Consider the following 18,592-nt stretch of genomic DNA (forward strand, 5'->3'; position numbering starts at 1 on the left):
TGACGCCGCTTTTCAGTGCTGTTCTGGGCGGCCGGATATGGCGTTCTAAACACTGGACCGAGATGAGGGTTGCTAGAAATATTCCATGCTTGCTCCACGTACTTCCAGGCCCGAGGCGTGCAGTCACAGCGACTTCATGTCAAGTACATAACGCCGTATAGCGGCCTTTTCTCATTGTCAGGAGCCCTCTAGCAAGACGATACCGAGGCTCTCGGGCTTCGATGGCTCTAGAAGGATTTTCGCTAGATCATCCGAAGGGATGTCCTCGCTCATGTTTCATGTTACTTGAATCAAGAACCCAAGATGCTGCACCTAGAACCGATCGTCACAGGGGAAGCACAGTGTCGCAACACCGCCTCTTGAATCCTGCATGCCCCATACGGTATAGCTATACGTTCACCTGTCACGCCAGCCTCTGCCCAACGGCCCAGCTGCTTCTAACGGCGGCTCTAGCCCCTTCCAAGCACTAGTCTCCCGTAGGATACGATGGTATTTCATGTTTGCCTGCACGTCTAACCGCCGCCACGTTCCTGGTGGCTGTTTTAGGCGGAGCACTGAACTGACATGTAATCACCAAGCGAGATGGCGATGTCTTGGGACAGTGACTCCGTGTATGGAAGGATTCAGCAAGTATAAAGCCCACAGGGCCTGCCTTCGTTCAAGGGGTACGCTTGACGCTCAACACACTCGTTCTCTACACGTTCTTTTCCAGTCTTTGAATTCTTCGATCTTTACTTCGTCGTTCTCTTCAGACAGTCACTCTTTATAAGAACAATTACTCAACTACACAATCAACACTTCAAAGTTCCTCGTCCAAAATGAAGGCCTCCATCTTCGCTCTCGCTCTTGCCGGTGCTGCTAGCGCCCACACCACTGTTTACAGCATCTCTGTGAACGGAAAGACCCAGGGTCTCGGAAACGTTCAGGGCGGATACATCGACTCTCCTCCCAACAACAACCCCATCGTTGATGTTACCTCCAAGGCTATGGAGTGCAACGTAGCCAACATTAAGGCTTCCAAGTCCGTTGCCGTCAACGGTGGTGATGAGATTGCTGTAAGTACCTCTGTGATATCCTCTGAATGTAACAAGCATTGACGAGTTTCTCCAGGTTGAATGGCACCACAACAACGCTGACGCTAGCGACGACATCATCGACCCATCCCACATGGGACCCATCACTGTCTACATGTCCAAGGCTGGCTCTTCCATGTCATGGACAAAGATTGCCGAGGACGGCTACGACGGCAAATCATGGGCTGTCGACAAGCTTATCAAGGGCTCATACACTGGCAAGCCAGGACAGCACAAGTTCACTCTGCCCAAGGTTGCACCGGGCGAGTACATCATCCGTCCCGAGATCATCGCTCTCCACGAGGGTGATCGCATTGGTGGTGCGCAATTCTACCAGGAGTGCATCCACGTCAAGGTCGGTGGCTCTGGTACCACTGCTCTGCCCGCAGGTGTTGCTATCCCTGGTCACCTCAGCGCTCAGGACGCTGGTGTCCACTTCAACCTCTACGGCTCATACTCCAGCTACCCCATCCCGGGCCCGAAGCTCTGGAACGGTGCCGGTGCTGCTGCGCCTGCTGCGCCTACCACCACCAAGGTCGCCGCACCCGCCGCTACCACCACCAAGGCTGCTGCCCCTACCACTACTAAGGTTGCTGCTCCTACCACTACCAAGGTCGCTGCCCCTGCTACTACAGCCAAGACCACTCTCGCCACTGTTGCTAAGCCTGCTCCTACCGCTGGTGGTGCTACCGCTCAGAAGTACGGCCAGTGCGGTGGCCAGGGCTACAGCGGCGCTACCAGCTGCGCTTCAGGCTGCAAGTGCGTCAAGCAGAATGACTGGTACTCCCAGTGCTTGTAAGCGCTCGTCTGAGTTGCGGGCGTTATCAGGACACCAAAAACCTGATGCTGGTGTCTTTGTGTGTGGTTCATGATGGACTTCTTTCTGGTAAAATTTTGTTAGTGTTTAGTAGGCTTTGCCTCCTGCAATAAGCGGCTTGAGCGTCGCTGCATTCGATTCTTATGTACATACATAATCCTCACGACGAATTGGATTTGACGCCTTTTCGGCTTTACCGGTCTTGCTGCTCTCCTTCTGCCTACACCTACTCTATTCCTTGTTCCGGTGATTTCAACGGTTGTCAGAAGAGAATGTCAACAGCTCATATGTGACGGATCTGGTTCTGCCTAGGTGGCCCAAACACGTGATGTGAGAAGCCTCGTGTACCTAGGTACCTGGCTAGGTGGCTGCCTGAACTGCAATACTTCGCGACTGACACTACACCTTAACTCTACACGCGGAATTTTCGTATACGCTGGAATAGTCTACAATGGATCAAGATTATCATATCAGCATGGGTCCCTCAGGTTTTGCTACTGAAGATACATGTCAAATTACAGTGCTGCGCGGCCACGCACGATTCGTCGTCAAAGCCGATGTCGCGCAAGTGAAGGACACAATTTTTGGTAAAAAGCTGCTACAAGAGATGGAGCTTCGGAAAGGGCGTTTGCGGAGCAAGACGAGAGACAAGCCACTTTTCGACCTGATGCATCAACACTGCCAGTCTCTTCTTGAGAGCTTGGCTCCGCGGACGTCACTCCAGGACCTTAGCCTTGAAGCCTTTCTCCACTCGCCTACTTATGATCTAGAGCTCATCGAAGGAGACAGTGACGAGGATGTACGGATCGTGGGAGAAGACCAGTGCGCGTACACGCCAGCTTTCTTCACCTCCCCTATGCGCACCGCGGACTTGCCTGGACCATGCAAAACACTACGTCACTTCGAGGCGCGCAACGTTTGGATAGCGCGCACAGCAAATGAGGGGAAGAATCTCGATGCGATTCAGGGCCGAGTAGTAACGGCAGAGGGTGTCCCGCTTTACTTCAAACCGCGAATGGAGCTCCGTGAGGCAGAATTCGAGCGTGAGCTCCGTGTACTCAGACGCATCGACGAAGCCGGTCTGGCAGCTCGGCTCAGAGTGCCTAGACTGCAGGGTTTGGTGGTGTCGGGCGAGGCTACCATCGGCATGTTGATGACACTGATCACTTCATCCAGCATGGGGACCCACTTGCGAAGTGCTGGCCTTCAGGACAGACAAGAGTCGCATAAACAGTGGGAAGAACAACTCACAGCCATCGTGCGGGAGCTCCACGCTCACGGCCTTGTGTGGGGCGATGTCCACCCGATGAATATTCTCATTGACGAAGAGATGAACGCTTGGGCCATTGATTTCGGTGGAATGAACAATGCGGAGTTCGTGGATGACGAGAAGCGCGAGACCATCGAGGGTGACTGGCAGGGCCTCAGGAGAGTGTTTCAGGAGTGGCTTCCAGACGCAAAGAGACGGAGCCGGTGGTAGTGACGGTGAATGGCGCAGAGACGTCAGCTGTGCCACGTGTGTGATGGTCCGGTAACCCCAGTGCGCATGTCACGGCGTGTACCTGGCTGTGTTGGGACACCCGGGCCAGGTCAAATGCCATGGTTGACTAAGCCGGCTATTTGCGCAACAGGACCCTGAATCTCATCATTTCGCCGCCGACACTCGGACAACCGTGTCTGGGCCTCTGCGGAGATTGACAAGTCTTAAAACATCACAACATGCCTCACTTTCACCTGCCCCCTTAAGTTCTTCTCCAACCTCATGAGAGCTCACAAACCACCATCATGATCGCTCCTTCCTGCGCCTTTACCCGTGTCGGCTTGAGGCGCATTCCGAACGCCCCTTCCCCTCGGAACAGCAATCCCGGCACCTTCGAACGCGCACGCATCAACGTCCACCCCTCGAATGTCGTCCGCAGGCCACATGTCTCGGGGCCAAACACAGCAGGCAGGGTCGCGGAGAATGCGCAGACGATTCCTGGGCCAAGCTGGCTTTGGCTCCAGCCCATCGTCGGACCCTTCCGCGCATACGGTCGCGCACAACAAAGGAGGCCATACAGGACACAACTCATATCTTCGCTCGTCATATACTTTATCGGCGACCTCGTTGCGCAGACCATTGCGCCCGAGGAAACCCATAAAGTGGCAGAGGATGCGGACGATAAGGGCTGGGTTCAAGAATGGAGCGACGGCCGTGACTGGGCCCGAACAGGGCGAGCCCTGATAATTGGAGGAGTCAGCTCTATCCCATCGTTCAAGTGGTTCATGTGGCTGTCAAACAACTTCAACTACAGATCCAAGATTCTGTCGCTCTCGACCAAGGTATGTGCCTCTACTGCATCCTCTGCCAACGTTTGCTCATTACCCAACAGGTCTTCATAAACCAGGCGTTTTTCACACCATTATTCAACTCCTACTTCTTCGGCATGCAGTCGCTTCTATCCGGCGCTACGATACCCGAAATCGTCGAACGCATCAAGAACACAGTGCCAACGAGCTGGATCAACAGCTGCAAAGTCTGGCCCATGGTCACGGCATTCAGCTTCACGTACATCCCGATAGAATACAGAAGCATATTTGGTGGTGTCATTGCCATTGGGTGGCAGACTTACCTTAGTCTGCTCAACACAAGAGCCGCGGCAAAGGAGGGGAAGGAGCATCTAGCGACACAAGACGCACCCGTAACCGTCCGAACAAACCACGCTAGAATCGAGCATGGCATGTTCGGGCAGAAGTGCGCTGCGTAAACCACAGCTACTGCGCAGCCAACTCGGAAGTCTTGTTACCTCGTTGCACAAGGCGGCCCGCCATACGACTATTGTCGAAACATTCGTTTGCTGAACTCACAGCTTCCTCTATTTCCTTTGTTTGATTACAATAATCACAAGACGGTACATTATGCATTAGACGGAGTAAAGGATTCGGTCGATACCACGGGCGCTGCATAAAGAAAGCGCGAACACATCAGTCATACCATTAGAATTTTATCTATTTTCGCATACCTCTCGCTTGCTTTTCTGGCCTTTCTCAAGCCCCTAACCCACGGCCCACTCAACAACAAAGACGCACGGCGGTTCTCGGCCCGAGGCTTTAGCAGTACCCACGCGGCACCCACGCGGCTCCCACTCTGCTATGCCAGACGCACGTCATTTACACGAAAGAAGGCCTCCTGGAACGATAAGATCCGCTACACTTGCGATAAATGCCTGAATTGGGAGTCAGGACCGTGGCAAGCGCCGTGTGATGTCATCATGTCGAGCGCTGTAAATATGAACATGAAAATAATTCAAAACAACCTGTACATACGCTTCGCTTCTAGACAGCACGTCTGTATACTTTTGAGGATATTCTCATCACCTTTCCCATATTCTGAAATACTGAATCCTCGTTATGTCTACTTCTGCAGGCCGGCGCATAGACGAGGAGGCGAATACATCATGGCGCCAACGCTCTGAACTCGAGAGGATGGCCGATCTACCACAAAGTCTGGACGATGAACTCGCACGGCTCGACAAACAGTTTTGGATCTCCGGTTCTAAACTGAAGGAAATCGTCAGCCGCTTCAGAGAAGAGTTGGAAGAAGGCCTTACCAAAGACAAGCAAGAGGGCATCCCTATGAACATCACCTGGGTGCATAATTTGCCTTCGGGAAAAGAGAAGGGTACGATATTGACTATTGATCTTGGTGGCACAAACTTGAGAGTGTGTAAAGTAGATTTGCATGGAGATGAAGGCGGGAAAGAAGGAGATGGGAAACACAGCATGGAGCAAGAGCAATACAAGCTACCGGAGGAGATGAAGACTGGCGATGCCGATAGTCTCTGGAACTTCGTTACGGAAAAAGTGGCGGCATTCATCCAGGACCACCAACTAGATCGACAATACACCGTGAAGAAGCCCATGCCATTGGGTTTCACATTCAGTTACCCAGCGACACAGAAACGTATCGACCATGCAGTCCTGCAGACATGGACCAAGGGTTTCGACATCAAGGGCGTAGAAGGTCAGGACGCCGCGAAGCAATTACGAGAGAAGCTGCAAGAAAGGAAGCTGCCGGTCGAATTGATTTGCGTCATCAACGATACCGTCGGTGCCATGGTGGCCTCCGCCTACAACGACCCCGAAACGATTGTTGGTGCTATCTTTGGTACTGGTTGCAATGCAGCCTTCATGGCCAGCCTCTCAAGAATTGGAAAACTGGACTCCAACGACGACAGAATCACAGATGCATCATCCCACAACGGCGCAACGAAGGGTGAAGAGAAAATGGCGATCAATTGCGAATATGGCGCCTTCGATCAAGCCAAGCGTGTGCTTCCCCTCACAAAGTACGACGAGCAGATCGACGCAGAGAGCCCGCGACCTGGAGAGCAGACTTTCGAGAAGCTCTCCGCTGGCCTGTACCTAGGCGAGATCTTTCGTCTCATACTGGTAGATCTCCTCGATCGCAGTCTCGTTTTCAGTCAAGCCTCAGACCAGGGACTACAAAAGCTGCGTGAGCCATACAGTATCGATACAGGCTTCCTATCTCAGATAGAAGACGACGAGTCGCCCAAGTTCACCAAAACACGTGAACTCTTCCACTCTACACTCTCGATCCAGCCCACAGACGTCGAGATCGAGCTCTCGCGTAGACTAGCTGAGATGATCGCTGTGCGTGGTGCGCGACTGTGTGCCTGTGGTGTAGCTGCCATCTGCACCATGGAAAGTATCGAGAAGGGTCATGTAGCTGCCGACGGGAGTGTGGCAAACAAGCATCCAAAATTTAAGAGGAGATGGGCTAAGGCACTGGGTGAAGTGCTGGGATGGAAGGAAAAGGACTGTGGAGGAGATGGCCCGATTACGATTACCAGCGCAGAAGACGGGAGTGGAGTTGGTTGCGCGATTATTGGGGCTATGGAGTTAGAGAGAAGGGCGAAGACTCAGACTCACTAAGGAAGTGAATTTTGGTTGTGATGAAGGTACGCATGTCATAGATCAACACGGTGTTGACAGAATAACTGCCGTGCTCGTTGCTTCTTGGTTGGCTTGAGCCTAGCTGTGCCGCGCTCATCTACCGAGGTTGTTACGCAGTCAACACATTGAGGCAGTGTAGTAGTTCATCTTCAACCTCTTCAAGTACATGTATATCAAATTTTATGGATAGAGTGCGTCACCAGACCTGCACTGCTGATCTAGAAGGTCGTCAACATCCACGATGCTTTTTGCTGGTTCGCCCAAGGTACGACAAGTTGACCTCGGCACATGAAATTTTGAGGAAGGCACGATGTGTTCACGGAGTCACCCTGATACGCTCGTCCGCTCAGCTCCATACACAGCCTCCTGAATACTAGCTCACAGCTATGTTCTGGCTGGGAGGCCACCCGGTACGGCTCGGCGAGAAGCGAGCTCAGATCTTGGTACCTGAGATGAAAGGATCAGCACGCGTCTCCTGCATCTCCGCTGTTTCTATAACAACTCTCAGTTCGCAAGTTGCTTTTGATGCTGTTCTCCGCGATGGTTCATGCTGCGCACTAAGGCGTTCAGATCTAGATGCGTTGAGATCTGTCATGGACCCTGGATCTCAATGCCAAACTTGACTAGTCGGCGATCTCGGTCTGCCGCCCACGGTTCACCCACAATCCGACGCACATCTTACCCACGGGTGCCAAACGGCACGTCGCGCCCCCGCAACCAACCAGCGATCAACTTCACCAACAGCGCGCCGTCATCAAGCTAGTGTCGCAGAGTTGCGTGGGACCTGGTCACGATGTGCGGTGTGCTGTTGGTTGTACCGCTGGCAGAGGGCGTGTGGGCCCGCAGGTACGGTGGCATGAGGTGTAAGAGTGATGTATGATGACAGGACCCGTGGGGAGGTTGTTTTTCTATCTTTTTGGAATATCCGGGTCTGTCAGTGTCGAGGCACGCAAATGCACAGGTTGAGGGGCGGTGCACGGGCAAGTGTACCGGCGCGGTGAGTCTTTTCGTCGGCGAGCTCGTGCAGATGCCATGATGCAGAACAGGCGGTATATAACGTGGAGTCGACTTCAGCGGTCAAGAGCACACAAAATCGTTATCTCTGGCTACCGCGGCTACCTCCCAGGCGACGATCTTTAAACATAGCAGATAGTCCAGCACATTTCCTCACCGGACCTCGCTTGCCGAGACACCATCAAATCACCAACACATGGCTGGCGACTACCAGCTCCACACCGCAACTCCAATCCGCTATCGGGAAAACTTCGGAGTCACATCCGCGTGCTCGGCACGAGGCCACACCCACGCGATCACAGGTCAAATGTTCGCGCCAACACCATATGACTGCACCACGCCCCCATGGCCAGTACAAACCAGCCCTTTTCCGAATTTCCCCGTGCAGCAAACCTCGACCAACACATCGCCGGCATCGCCTTTCGCGGACCCACGTCTCCCACGACCAGCGCCTCGTGAACACTGCCTGCAAGATGACTTGTTTTATGCATTCACACGAGACGCCTACTTATCCAGTGAGACAACCGCCGCGAGCCAGGTAGCACGAAACTTGCAACTCTATTATCCTCCCCAACAGAACATACATCGTACCCTCCCATTACCGAGAGTCATCAAGCAAGGACCCAACAGCAACCACAACAACAATCTGCACTTCACCAACCCCTTCCAACCCCTTACGCCACTCACACCTTCAACTCCAAACCATTTCAAGATGGCAGTCACAAGCAGACCACTCCCATCATTACTGCCTCACTCCGGCCCTATGGCATCGAAACCAGAGAGCGCTGCTCCATGGTCGTTCCCAAACCTCAAGAAGAAGCGTCGTCGTCGGGCAAGTCAGATCTTCAACATGAACTTCAGCTTTGGCTTTGGGTCTCGGCGGAAGAGTCAAGATCGCTCTCCTGACGTCAGCCCACGCACATCCATATCATCGGCTTCGGGCTCTCCAAGGTCGGGAATAGAGGAAAGCTGCAAGAGACAAAGAGTCGATTCAAGAGCAACAGATGCTGAAGCTCTGTTCGCCTACGAGAAGAACAGCACCGAGAAGACCTTGACAGTATTGGCGCCATCCACACGGTGTGACAGCACGGGTGAAGTGCATCCAGGTCAACTCGTCGACTTCAGCTCCACACCTGTTCCCACCGCACCGGAACCCATAGTTGCTCCCGCGCCTGTTTCTGCTCCCACACATAGCAACCCAGCAAGCGAGTTCGAGCTTCGCTTAAGTAGCGACACATACCACGACTACCTCGCCACCACTCAACGACGAAGATCCTTCCCTGCCGGCGAGTGGGCAGCACGACGGGTCCGCGAGGAGTTCCAGATGCTACACAAGCTAGAGAAGCTTGAGACCAAAGTTGAAGACCCTTTCAAGAAGTTCAGGGAGTCTGCGAAGAGACTTTGTACCGTGGAACGGAAGGCAAAGACTTCAGCGACCATATCTTCCAACATCATCGCACCAGCACCCGTCGCGAACGCATCGAACATGCCTTGCGAACTCCACCGTACACCAAGCGACCCAAGCACTGAGGCCTTCCTCAAACATGTTCGCGCAAGTCTCGACGCGAGGAAGAAGGAGAACAAGATGAGCGAGCGCGGGCGTTCGTATTCGATCTTTGAGGATGAAGTCGAGAAGGGTTTCCTCGACGACGCGCCATTATAATCATCATACCCGAGCTGGACTTGAGGGCTTTGTATAAACGACTGCATGTTTGGATTAGGCATTGTCGCATATCGACACCGGCGTTTTGAGGGCTGGATACCCGTTGTATATCCTCATTTTAGCGTGCATATGTGCTTTCCAGAGGTCGTCTGGTTGACTTGACCTCTGATGGATGAATCGATACCATTTTTATCACACCACAATCATGTCTCCGCTTGCTTCTTTGCTCTTGTGACTTCTCTTCTCATTTGCTGCTCCTTCTCATGGTCTATAGGGCTCCCGCAAGTACACCCCATAACGCTACACCGATGTTTCCAATAGCGAAGTACTGAAGTGTGGTGTTTTTGAATGGGTCCATGGTGACGATAGCCGTTACGGTCGTGATGAGGGCAATGAAAATGGGGTAGACCGTGAGTCGGAAGACGGAGTAGACGAAGGGTGGCAGCATGGTCGCTTGACGTGAGATATCAGCTGTCGATACGCATGAAAAAGAGGACAGGAAGTGTGCGACGGAGACGTGAATATGAGATAGAGCACGAAAGTGGTGGCACAATGAAGAGAAGCGAGATCTTCCGTCCCATGGTACTCGCAACCCAAAAAGTGTCGCGCATCCATCCAGGGACGATACGACAGGTAATCCAAAGCATTCGAGTACCAACCTCAGACCACCGCATCCAACACCCTTCCATCATACCACCTCCTATCTACTCCTCCACCTAACACCCCCAACCCACTTAACCCACCCCTCAACACTCTCCCTCTTCTCGACATCCTCCTCCACCCCACCCTCCTGTATCAACTCGACCGTATAGAAATTCTTAGCCAACTCCTCGTTCCCCGCCAATCGATGCACAAAGCTATGACAAGCCCTACACAACCACGCCACGCTATTCAGCTTATCCTCTGTATGCCAACCCCGCTTCCTTACGCGCGCATGTGCCGCTTTAGGAATAAGATGGTGGTATGTCAAGGGCACCCAGTCTCTGCTGCAGAGCTCGCAGGCGGTGGCGCGCGTGCTGCTCCAGATTGGGGGCGGGGCGGTGACGGCGGAAATGTACGTTGTGAGGAGCGGTGTGAGGAGGTTGTGCTGGTCGATGGTGTCGGAGGTGGGTGGGAGGAGGCCGTAGCTTTCTAGGCTGTCGATTGCGGTGGGTGGGATGGTGTGCAGGAGGGCGGTGGACGTTGAGGATGAGAGGGGTGTTGTGTAGAGGTTTTGGAGGGTCGGTGAGTCCTTAAAGATCGAATGCGTGAGCGTGCGCAGTTCGGCGGGGAGGAAGGGGAAGATTAGGGTGCTTAGGTACTGGTTCTTTTGTTAGTGAGGCTCTAGAGTACGCGTGTGTGTATGTTAGTAGGGATGATATACCTCTATGAATTCGCCCAGGTCTTCCGCATCCGTTTCTTGGGCTTCTACCACCGTTGGTACGACCTCCTGCTTGACGATCTCATTCTTCCCACTCTTCGACCCCTTTTTCGCATGTCTCTTCTTCTTCGATTTTGGCTTCTCGATCGGTGCAGCCAGAGCTTTGAGGACGGGTTCACTCAAGCAGTCGCTGAAGGTTTCGAAGTTGGATTGCTCCTCAGCAGGTATCGGTTCAGCCATGATCGACAGAATCGTAACGCGATGCGCAACGATACGAGAGGACCTGTACGTGTATGCGCATGATGGGAAGCATCAGTGGCGCCATCGCGATGTTCATATAGTGGAGGAAGTGATGACGAAGTCGTGAATCTTCGCGTTCGCGAGGCGAGACACTAACTCGCGGGGAAGCACAAGGGCGGCTTGAGGGCTCGTGGCTCAGCATGCGGACTCGTATCTGCTATCGAGGTTTCTAGATGCTGTGCAGTATCAGGGCCGCCTGAATGTGAGATGTTGGGTATTGTCACAGGGCGTGCAGTCATCTTCTCAGTCTTAGTACATTGGTCACGGCAAGCGAAATGGTGTTCATGGCTCGTGAAGTTGGATCACATTTGTTTCTTCTTTGCATCCAGTAGGCTACATGGTATACACCATGCCGCCATCCTGTACTTGATTCTATCATCGCATCATGAGCATCGACCAGTAGCTCGAAGTGGCTACGCCGTACGCGAACCGCGCAACCCGTAAGCATGGAACGGAGTGCGTTCGCACACATGTACTGGCATCCGGGCGTCGCAGAGGTAACTGGTAACGTCGCGGAAGCTCCAAGCCTAACAATGACTGTCAGACTTAGGCCTTCTTCTTGCCGCCCTTAGCAAGACGGTCCGCCTTGCCCTTGGCCTGCTCCCGCCGCCTGTTCTCACGGTCCATGAGCTCCTTCTTCTCCTTCTCCAGCTCAGCACGCTCCTCGGCCTCAGCCTTCTTCCGCGCCGCCTCGGCATCCCTACGCTCGCGGACCAGCTTTAAGCGCTCCAGATCGGCACGAGCCTGCTCGGTCTTGCCTTCAGCGTGTAGTTTATCGTATCGGTCCTTGCTGGCTTGTGCCTGGAGAGCCTCACGCTCGCGGCGAGAGAGTTGAGACAGGTCTTGCTGCTTGCCTTTGCCCTTAGCAGCGGCAGCAACGGGCTCAGCGTCTGGGTCGACAGGTGCCTTTGCGGCTTGTGTACGGGCTTTCGCAGTGTGGTTTGGGTTCGCGGGCATATCGTCGTCTTCCTCTTCGGAGGAGTCGGTGGGCATATCGCCTGCCTCGGGGGTCTTCTGTGACTTCTTTGCGATCGCGGCCGCCTTGCGCTTCTTTGCGAGTTCGCGACGCTGCTCGCGCGTCAGTTCTTCTTGTGCGGGCTTGCCGTCCTCGTCGCCAGACTCTTCCTCGGAGGATTCTTCCTCTTCGGAGGACTCCTCGTCAACCTTGTCGGGTTGTTCCTGCGGTTATTTGTTAGACATTCTCTGCGACTTTGGTAAATCAGGTACTTACACCCCACATGCCAACGACCTCGCCATCTGCGTTCAGCGGTTGTAGGTCGCGTGAGAACTTCTTGCCGCCTCCGCGCTTGACCTTGTTGAACTTGCCGCCGCGGCCACGTCCTGCTGAAGACATGTTGTGTGTCTGAGTTGTTTGTGGAGAAGTGGAAAGTGTTCGGTGACTGCTTGCAGGTCGAGTCCGTATGCTAATCGAGGGACTTTATCGGTATCGAGGGGTTTGGGGTTGCGGTTGAGTCTGCAGTTCTTCTCGCAGTACTCCGAACCGTGGGAAGCTTTAGTGGAGAGTGGGTAAGGTGCGTTTGTGTAAGGATCTCCGTTCACAAGGGCGGGTGTGAGAGTGCAGGTCTATCAAACTACAGGTCGTTAGCTTCCCACCCCACGTTGTTCGCCGCCTACAAAGTCTTTATTCACCTGATACGCCCAGAACTTCAATTTGATCCTCAATATTGCAAAGAGTCACTCCCACAGGCCGACAACAAAACCCCGCGCCGCCGCCCAAAATCCCCTGCCCCACCATACTCGTCACACCCAACGCGCCAGCCTTGATTCGCTCACCTGACCCTTGCTTCGCTGCTAACCCCAACCATGCAAGCGCCTCTTAGTCATCCGAAATTTCGCATCCATCAAAATCAACGCGTCGCGCGATCCTCTTCTGCTCATTAAAACTGAACACCCCATTATTCACTCTGTGTCTTCCGCTCAATGAAGATTTGGAGGGGAAAATGGAGGTTAGAATGATCATGCGTTCGCTTACCCCCTTCTCTTCTGCGCTTTGCGCTGGTGGAGCGAAGGTAAATATATTGGACGGTACATACCTCTTGCCTGCATGTGATGTTGCGCTCGGGACTCGATCGAGTATGTAAACACCCTGCTATCGTCGTTTCTCATTCACTGAAGCTTTGATAGGAGGCTTATAATGATGCTATCGCCGTCGTGAGCGTAAAGTCCTCTGGTATCGCGCTTCGTGATGCGCGGCGCGTCCAGCAAGCTAGAAGTGCCTCTGTCGTCTCCTGCCTGCCTTCAAAGTGCTTCTTAACCTTCGCACACGATTTCGCAATAAGAACAGGTAGCAATCTGTCTGTGTCGATCTACCCATTGTCAACCAGGCATCTGCAATCGTGGCGAAGCCTGGAAACACATACTACAGGCTTTCTCCATTAGCCCGGCGAGTACGACCTCCATTCTTTGGCGCAAAGTTGCAAGCTCTGCGATCTTCGACTTCGTGGCCGCGTTTCCTCGTGAAATTAACAGCTTGTACCCGATCGCAACGAGAGGAAACGAAAATCTCCATGCGCATCGACTCTCCGGGGCTCGTGGCCACTTGATCGATACAACAGCTATTTAGGCTGATTGGAAGCTCGCCTCAGGGTCAGGCGCCGTTTTTGGATCGTCAAGGCCGTGGCTATACTTCTACTAAGCACCCGGCAGTCTGAGCCTGCGGTAGTTTAGCCTTCGGATCGTGAAGAGCAAGGTAAAATCTAGGCTGAGCCTATGGACGGTCTCCTCTTAGACACTCAACTCAGTTCCGGCGATGGACACTGTATCAAACTGATCTGGCCGATAGTTCGTGGGCATGTTAACAAATGCGAGAAGCTGAGCACGTATGCGCAACATCACAACGTCGCAAAGCAGCAGGAGTTATTTCATACCATATTGATTCTGCGAGGCCGCTGACGGGCGAGGCATACTACCTGAGATCATGAGATGTCCTCGCTAGGACCATGAAATATGGATATCGCAAGGAAAGATTGAAGAGAACACCGAATCACCGACTTTTGATGCGCCGTGAACAGATTCACGCCATCGTCGCAACCGAGTCCTCCATCGTGTTTCGAACCAGTGAAGCCATCCTATCCAGCACTACCGACCGGCTTGACCTCTCTTCGTTCCTTAGATGTACCACATAACATCCCTGAGGCCGCGTGCGTTCTGCATCGGCATCAACGGAGCGATCTCGACGTTCTGCTTGGATGAACCAGTGGAAGACTGCTGGTCGGCCTTGGACTCCTTCTTGCCAGACGAGACCGGGTTGTCGTTGAGATGAGCACGGGAACGGTCGGCAGCCAAGTGGGCGTAGTAGACCGCAGGGTGCAGGGACACCGGAGTAGTAGAGCGGACATAGTGGTATGAGTGCTCGAAGATAAACTGCTGGAGCTCGGCCGACAGCCACTCACCCTCGTTGAGGATGCACTGGTAGTGGATGGGGCGAGCTGTACCCTTGATGGCAACGTGGGCGCAGAGATAGAAGTCGAACTCGAACGGATGGGTGCAGCCAGTCTCTACCAAAGTACCGGGAAGAGGGTTGCCGTTGCGGTCGCCTTTGCCAGCCTCAGGGAAGAAGCGGATATGGTGGCGCTTACCAGCAATGACGACGGTGAATTTGGGGATCTCCTTGCAGCCCAGCTTCTTGAAGCATTCTTTCATGTCATGGACTTCTTCCTCAAGGACAGCGGCGTACTGTCCCTCGCTCACGCCATCTCTAATATAGAGTACACGCTGAGGAGGCTTGCCCTGGCCGATCTTCTGCATCCAGTTCTTGGCCATGAACCCGAAGTGGTCGTTGATGTTGGAGGTTGTGACCATTTCCACGCGGTTACCGTTGGTCTGAACCTCAGCCCAGTACTTGGCGAAGTGGACGTCGGCGGATACCGTGATGGCAGCGAAGGATGCAGCCTCACCTGAAGCGGCTCCGGGAGCAGGGTGAGAGACGTCGGCGCCAACAACCATGGTGGGAATAGATGCTGACTTCGGGGCAACCTTGGGAATGAGCTGAGACTTCGCAACCGAAGTAGCTCCGCCAAGCTTAGCGTTGACCTTCATGCAGACGTTGGAGATATACTGGGGCGAAGCAGACATGACATGCTTGGCCTGGAGAACCTGCGAAGCCACACCGAATCGAATGTCGCAAGACTTCTTGATGCGACGGTAGACGTCGACATTGCGGTCGTTGACGACGAAGAAGAGCAGATTAGGTGGCATGGCGTACTTGTTGCCAGTCTGGTTCCAGACCTTCTGGATCATCTCACCACCATCAGCAAGGTTACCGGGACCCATCCATGGCTTCTTGCCATGCTGAGGGTGCGCGGCTACAAGTCCACCGTGGGCTTCGTAGATCTGGACGAACTTCTGGAAGAAGGCTTCAATGGCTTGAGGGGGAGGGCTGCCACGACCTTGGACACAGCAGACACCCCACGCCTTGATAGGACGCTCCTTGTTGTTCATGGCGAACTTGCGACCGTCCAGCCTCCAGCGACCGGCGATCATGTCCGCAGGCTTGATGGTGGCTTCCTTGGAACCGGCGCCGAAGTGAACGGTGGGCGAAGGGAGAATACGAGCTGTCACCTTGGCAGGCGCGGAGCTAACCTTCAGGCCGTAGTGGCGGAGGTAGGGGTCATTCTGCCAGTTGAGCAACTTTACTCCCTGCTGAACAGCGGCCCAACGCTCCTTGGGAAGGGTGACGGCGAACTTGATCATTTGGGACGTCTGGGTATCGCTGAGCTTGGTGGTGTAGCGCTGGTTGCCGTCGATCTTCAGGACGTCGACAGGCATATAGACAGGCTCCTTGCGGATCTTCTTGGTCATCTTGACTACCGGCAGACCAGCCATGACAGTGACGCCATACTTCTTCTTAAAGTACTGAGCAACCGAGATCTTCTTGGAGCGGTCATCGGGATCCGGGAAAGTCGCCTGGGAAGCGTCCAAGTTGACGAATTCATCGATCGTCCTGAGATCAAAAGTTAGTACACCACGCGTATGTAGTCGGCAAACCGAAAAGAACAACTTACCATTGCGTAGGCTCCTTAGTATGTGTCGTAGATACACCTACTTTCTTGAACTTGCGGAGGTCCCTCTTGAGCATGGAGCCCTTCCAGTCACGAGTGGCGTTCTTGTACATGGTGGCGAACTGAGGCGGGTTACAGTTGAAGACTTGGCCAATAGCGCGGGTGAGCTCTTGAGCACGCCAGAAGGTGCCGTTGGCGACATCGACGTTGACCGACAGTGACTTCTTGAACTTGTCGTCCAAAACGGGGCGAAGGGACGCGAAGACACCCTTGAAGGCTTCAACACCACCGCCAAGGTCGAAGCGGATTTCTCCGCGCTGGAAGAAAGACTTCTTGATTTGAGTGTACTGCTGAGAAGGCCACTCGCGCATGACATGGTCAAGGAAGTTGATCGTGTCGATACACTCGTTAGACCAAGAAGCTTGGCCATCGAGGAAAGCGTTCAAGTTGATGAAGTCGACCTTACGAGTCCAGCGGACGTGGATGGTGTGCTTGTTGCCACGCGCTCCCGGCTTGGTAGGACGGCCCTCCTCCTCATCGAGGTCGACAGTGATGCGGGTATCGTCACGGGGCAGACGCTTACCGGACCAAGCCAGCTTGTTGGTGTCCCAGACCCAGAGGTTGGCGGGCTCACCAAGCTCGGCCTTGATAGTAGGGGAGTTCCAGATCTTCTTCAGTAGGACACGCTTGGTGTAGTCGAGGGCGTCGCCGCTGTAGTTGAGCTTGTAGAAGTTAGTATTAAGTCAAACTTGGGGGACAGGAAAACTTACATCATACTGATGGACGACGGTGTCGGGGGCCTTGACGACGTTGAAGGTGTTGAGCACGATGTTGGCGGCCTTGCCGAACTGGTTGAAGTTCTTGGGACGTTGAGGAAGAGAGCCCGGGATGGTGAGCTGATGGTCGTTAGCAAAGAGAATATTGTTGTGCCTCGGAGTGTAGAGGCTGGTGTCCTGGTAGAAGCGATGGGGAGTGACGTCCTGGTCAACCATGATGAAGATGGGAAATGAGGGAAATTGGGAATATGAAGATAATGTGAATGGATTGTGGGAGTGGAAGATAACAGAATCCAAATGGTGTTTTGAATAAGAATGAGGGTAAAGATGAGAGAAGGGAAGCCACACGGAGATGTAGCTCTTATGCTCACAGCCTAGAGAGCGTAGCCATACCAATCTCGGTAGGATGCGAGCCCGAAGCTGTTTGCATTTGGGCAGTGCGGGGAGGTGTGTTTGCACGAAGGATACATGCAAGATGTTCATGCGGCCTGAGACAGAGGAGTGTTTGTACTTACACCACGAGCCTGGTACCAACCGGCAATACCAAGGAAATCGGAGATGTTCTTGAGGTCTCGGGGGTCGGTGTAGTCAACGCAAGCCCGGACGTTAGGATCGCGGTTGCCGTCGACACGGGGAATGGACTTCGGAGCGGAGCGCTGAGTAGGGTCGCGAGACTCAGAGGAGGAGCCATTGGACGAGCCGTTGGACTGCTTCTCGGCCTGCGCGCGCTTCTTGGCTGGACCTGCCATTGCGTACTCTAGAAGTCATATTAGCGGTGATCGAGAGCGAGGACGCGTTTGCCGGCGGTGTCAATGACGGCATAGAGCTTGCGCGATTAGAGGCGACAGCGGAGGACACGTACGTTGATCTCAGATCTGAGTCGCGTGCGGGACTGGCGTTGAGGATGTGAGCGTTTGAACCGGATCGCTGATCGGGTCTGAGGCAAGTCAGCAAAGTTCAAAAGTAGAAGCTGCGAACTGATGTGCTCGCGACAGGGAGATAGAACAAAAAGCGATGTGCGATAAAGCATGGGAGAGGAGCGGCATACAAAAGGAGTGTTGTTGGATATGATGTGTTGGGGTGGGAAACAAAAGGTGAGGCTGAGGAAGTTATGGCACTGGGTGAGCTCCAAAGCTAGTCCGAGTCGGGGTCATGTGGTAGCGTCAAAACAAAGAGGGCAAGAACGATGAGATTGCTGTGGTGACCGAGCCGATAAGAGCGGTAACTGCGCGGCAGGTACCAGGACCTCGACGTGACACAGAGTACGCAGCGGCAGCAGTGCGATGATGGTCACCATCATCGTTGTCATGGTGACTGAAGAAGATGAATGCTTAATTGGGAACTTACTGGAAGGTGCTGAGTGCGGAAGACTGCCTGCAGTGAGGATTGTGAGACCGGCTCTTGTTGCGGTTGAGGAAGGTAGGCTTGATGTTGGTGAAGTAGTTGGGGCTTGTAGAAGATAGAAGGCTTGTCCCTTGGGATGATTGTCAAGTTAGGAAGGGAGGGAAGAGTAGTTGTCGTTGTAGTGTGAGGAAGGAAAGAGGGTCGAGGCCGTGGGTGGGCAAGCTTATATGGATAGATAGACTACGCTAGCTGCTGGCATGTGAGATCT

General features: G+C 53.7%; 8 protein-coding genes across 8 annotated transcripts; 5 read left to right on the forward strand and 3 right to left on the reverse strand.

Moving 5' to 3' along the window:
• Nucleotides 1-818: 818 nt before the first annotated feature.
• Nucleotides 819-1,872, forward strand: J4E79_003336 (uncharacterized protein; the record flags this gene model as incomplete). The annotated part of the gene is made up of 2 exons (XM_049352231.1): nt 819-1,055; nt 1,111-1,872. 2 exons carry the CDS (start codon nt 819-821, stop codon nt 1,870-1,872), a joined length of 999 nt encoding a protein of 332 aa, XP_049213702.1.
• A 493-nt stretch (nt 1,873-2,365) lies between these two features.
• On the forward strand, nt 2,366-3,370 carry J4E79_003337 (uncharacterized protein; the record flags this gene model as incomplete). Its single annotated transcript, XM_049352232.1, has 1 exon — nt 2,366-3,370. The coding sequence occupies one exon, from the start codon at nt 2,366-2,368 to the stop codon at nt 3,368-3,370; it is 1,005 nt and encodes a 334-aa protein (XP_049213703.1).
• Nucleotides 3,371-3,675: 305 nt separating this feature from the next.
• On the forward strand, nt 3,676-4,637 carry J4E79_003338 (uncharacterized protein; the record flags this gene model as incomplete). Its single annotated transcript, XM_049352233.1, has 2 exons — nt 3,676-4,212; nt 4,263-4,637. 2 exons carry the CDS (start codon nt 3,676-3,678, stop codon nt 4,635-4,637), a joined length of 912 nt encoding a protein of 303 aa, XP_049213704.1.
• Nucleotides 4,638-5,280: 643 nt separating this feature from the next.
• On the forward strand, nt 5,281-6,825 carry J4E79_003339 (uncharacterized protein; the record flags this gene model as incomplete). The annotated part of the gene is made up of 1 exon (XM_049352234.1): nt 5,281-6,825. One exon carries the CDS (start codon nt 5,281-5,283, stop codon nt 6,823-6,825), a length of 1,545 nt encoding a protein of 514 aa, XP_049213705.1.
• Nucleotides 6,826-8,572: 1,747 nt separating this feature from the next.
• On the forward strand, nt 8,573-9,523 carry J4E79_003340 (uncharacterized protein; the record flags this gene model as incomplete). Its single annotated transcript, XM_049352235.1, has 1 exon — nt 8,573-9,523. The coding sequence occupies one exon, from the start codon at nt 8,573-8,575 to the stop codon at nt 9,521-9,523; it is 951 nt and encodes a 316-aa protein (XP_049213706.1).
• A 700-nt stretch (nt 9,524-10,223) lies between these two features.
• On the reverse strand, nt 10,224-11,123 carry J4E79_003341 (uncharacterized protein; the record flags this gene model as incomplete). Its single annotated transcript, XM_049352236.1, has 2 exons — nt 10,224-10,823; nt 10,887-11,123. The coding sequence occupies 2 exons, from the start codon at nt 11,121-11,123 to the stop codon at nt 10,224-10,226; spliced, it is 837 nt and encodes a 278-aa protein (XP_049213707.1).
• Nucleotides 11,124-11,729: 606 nt separating this feature from the next.
• J4E79_003342 (uncharacterized protein) lies at nt 11,730-12,537 on the reverse strand (the record flags this gene model as incomplete). The annotated part of the gene is made up of 2 exons (XM_049352237.1): nt 11,730-12,362; nt 12,415-12,537. The coding sequence occupies 2 exons, from the start codon at nt 12,535-12,537 to the stop codon at nt 11,730-11,732; spliced, it is 756 nt and encodes a 251-aa protein (XP_049213708.1).
• A 1,775-nt stretch (nt 12,538-14,312) lies between these two features.
• J4E79_003343 (uncharacterized protein) lies at nt 14,313-17,729 on the reverse strand (the record flags this gene model as incomplete). Its single annotated transcript, XM_049352238.1, has 4 exons — nt 14,313-16,146; nt 16,208-16,926; nt 16,975-17,100; nt 17,496-17,729. The coding sequence occupies 4 exons, from the start codon at nt 17,727-17,729 to the stop codon at nt 14,313-14,315; spliced, it is 2,913 nt and encodes a 970-aa protein (XP_049213709.1).
• Between the last annotated feature and the right edge of the window lie 863 nt (nt 17,730-18,592).

Source organism: Alternaria viburni (assembly GCF_023758015.1).
Source record: "Alternaria viburni strain BMP 2772 chromosome Unknown scaffold_5, whole genome shotgun sequence".
Lineage (NCBI taxonomy): Eukaryota > Fungi > Ascomycota > Dothideomycetes > Pleosporales > Pleosporaceae > Alternaria > Alternaria viburni.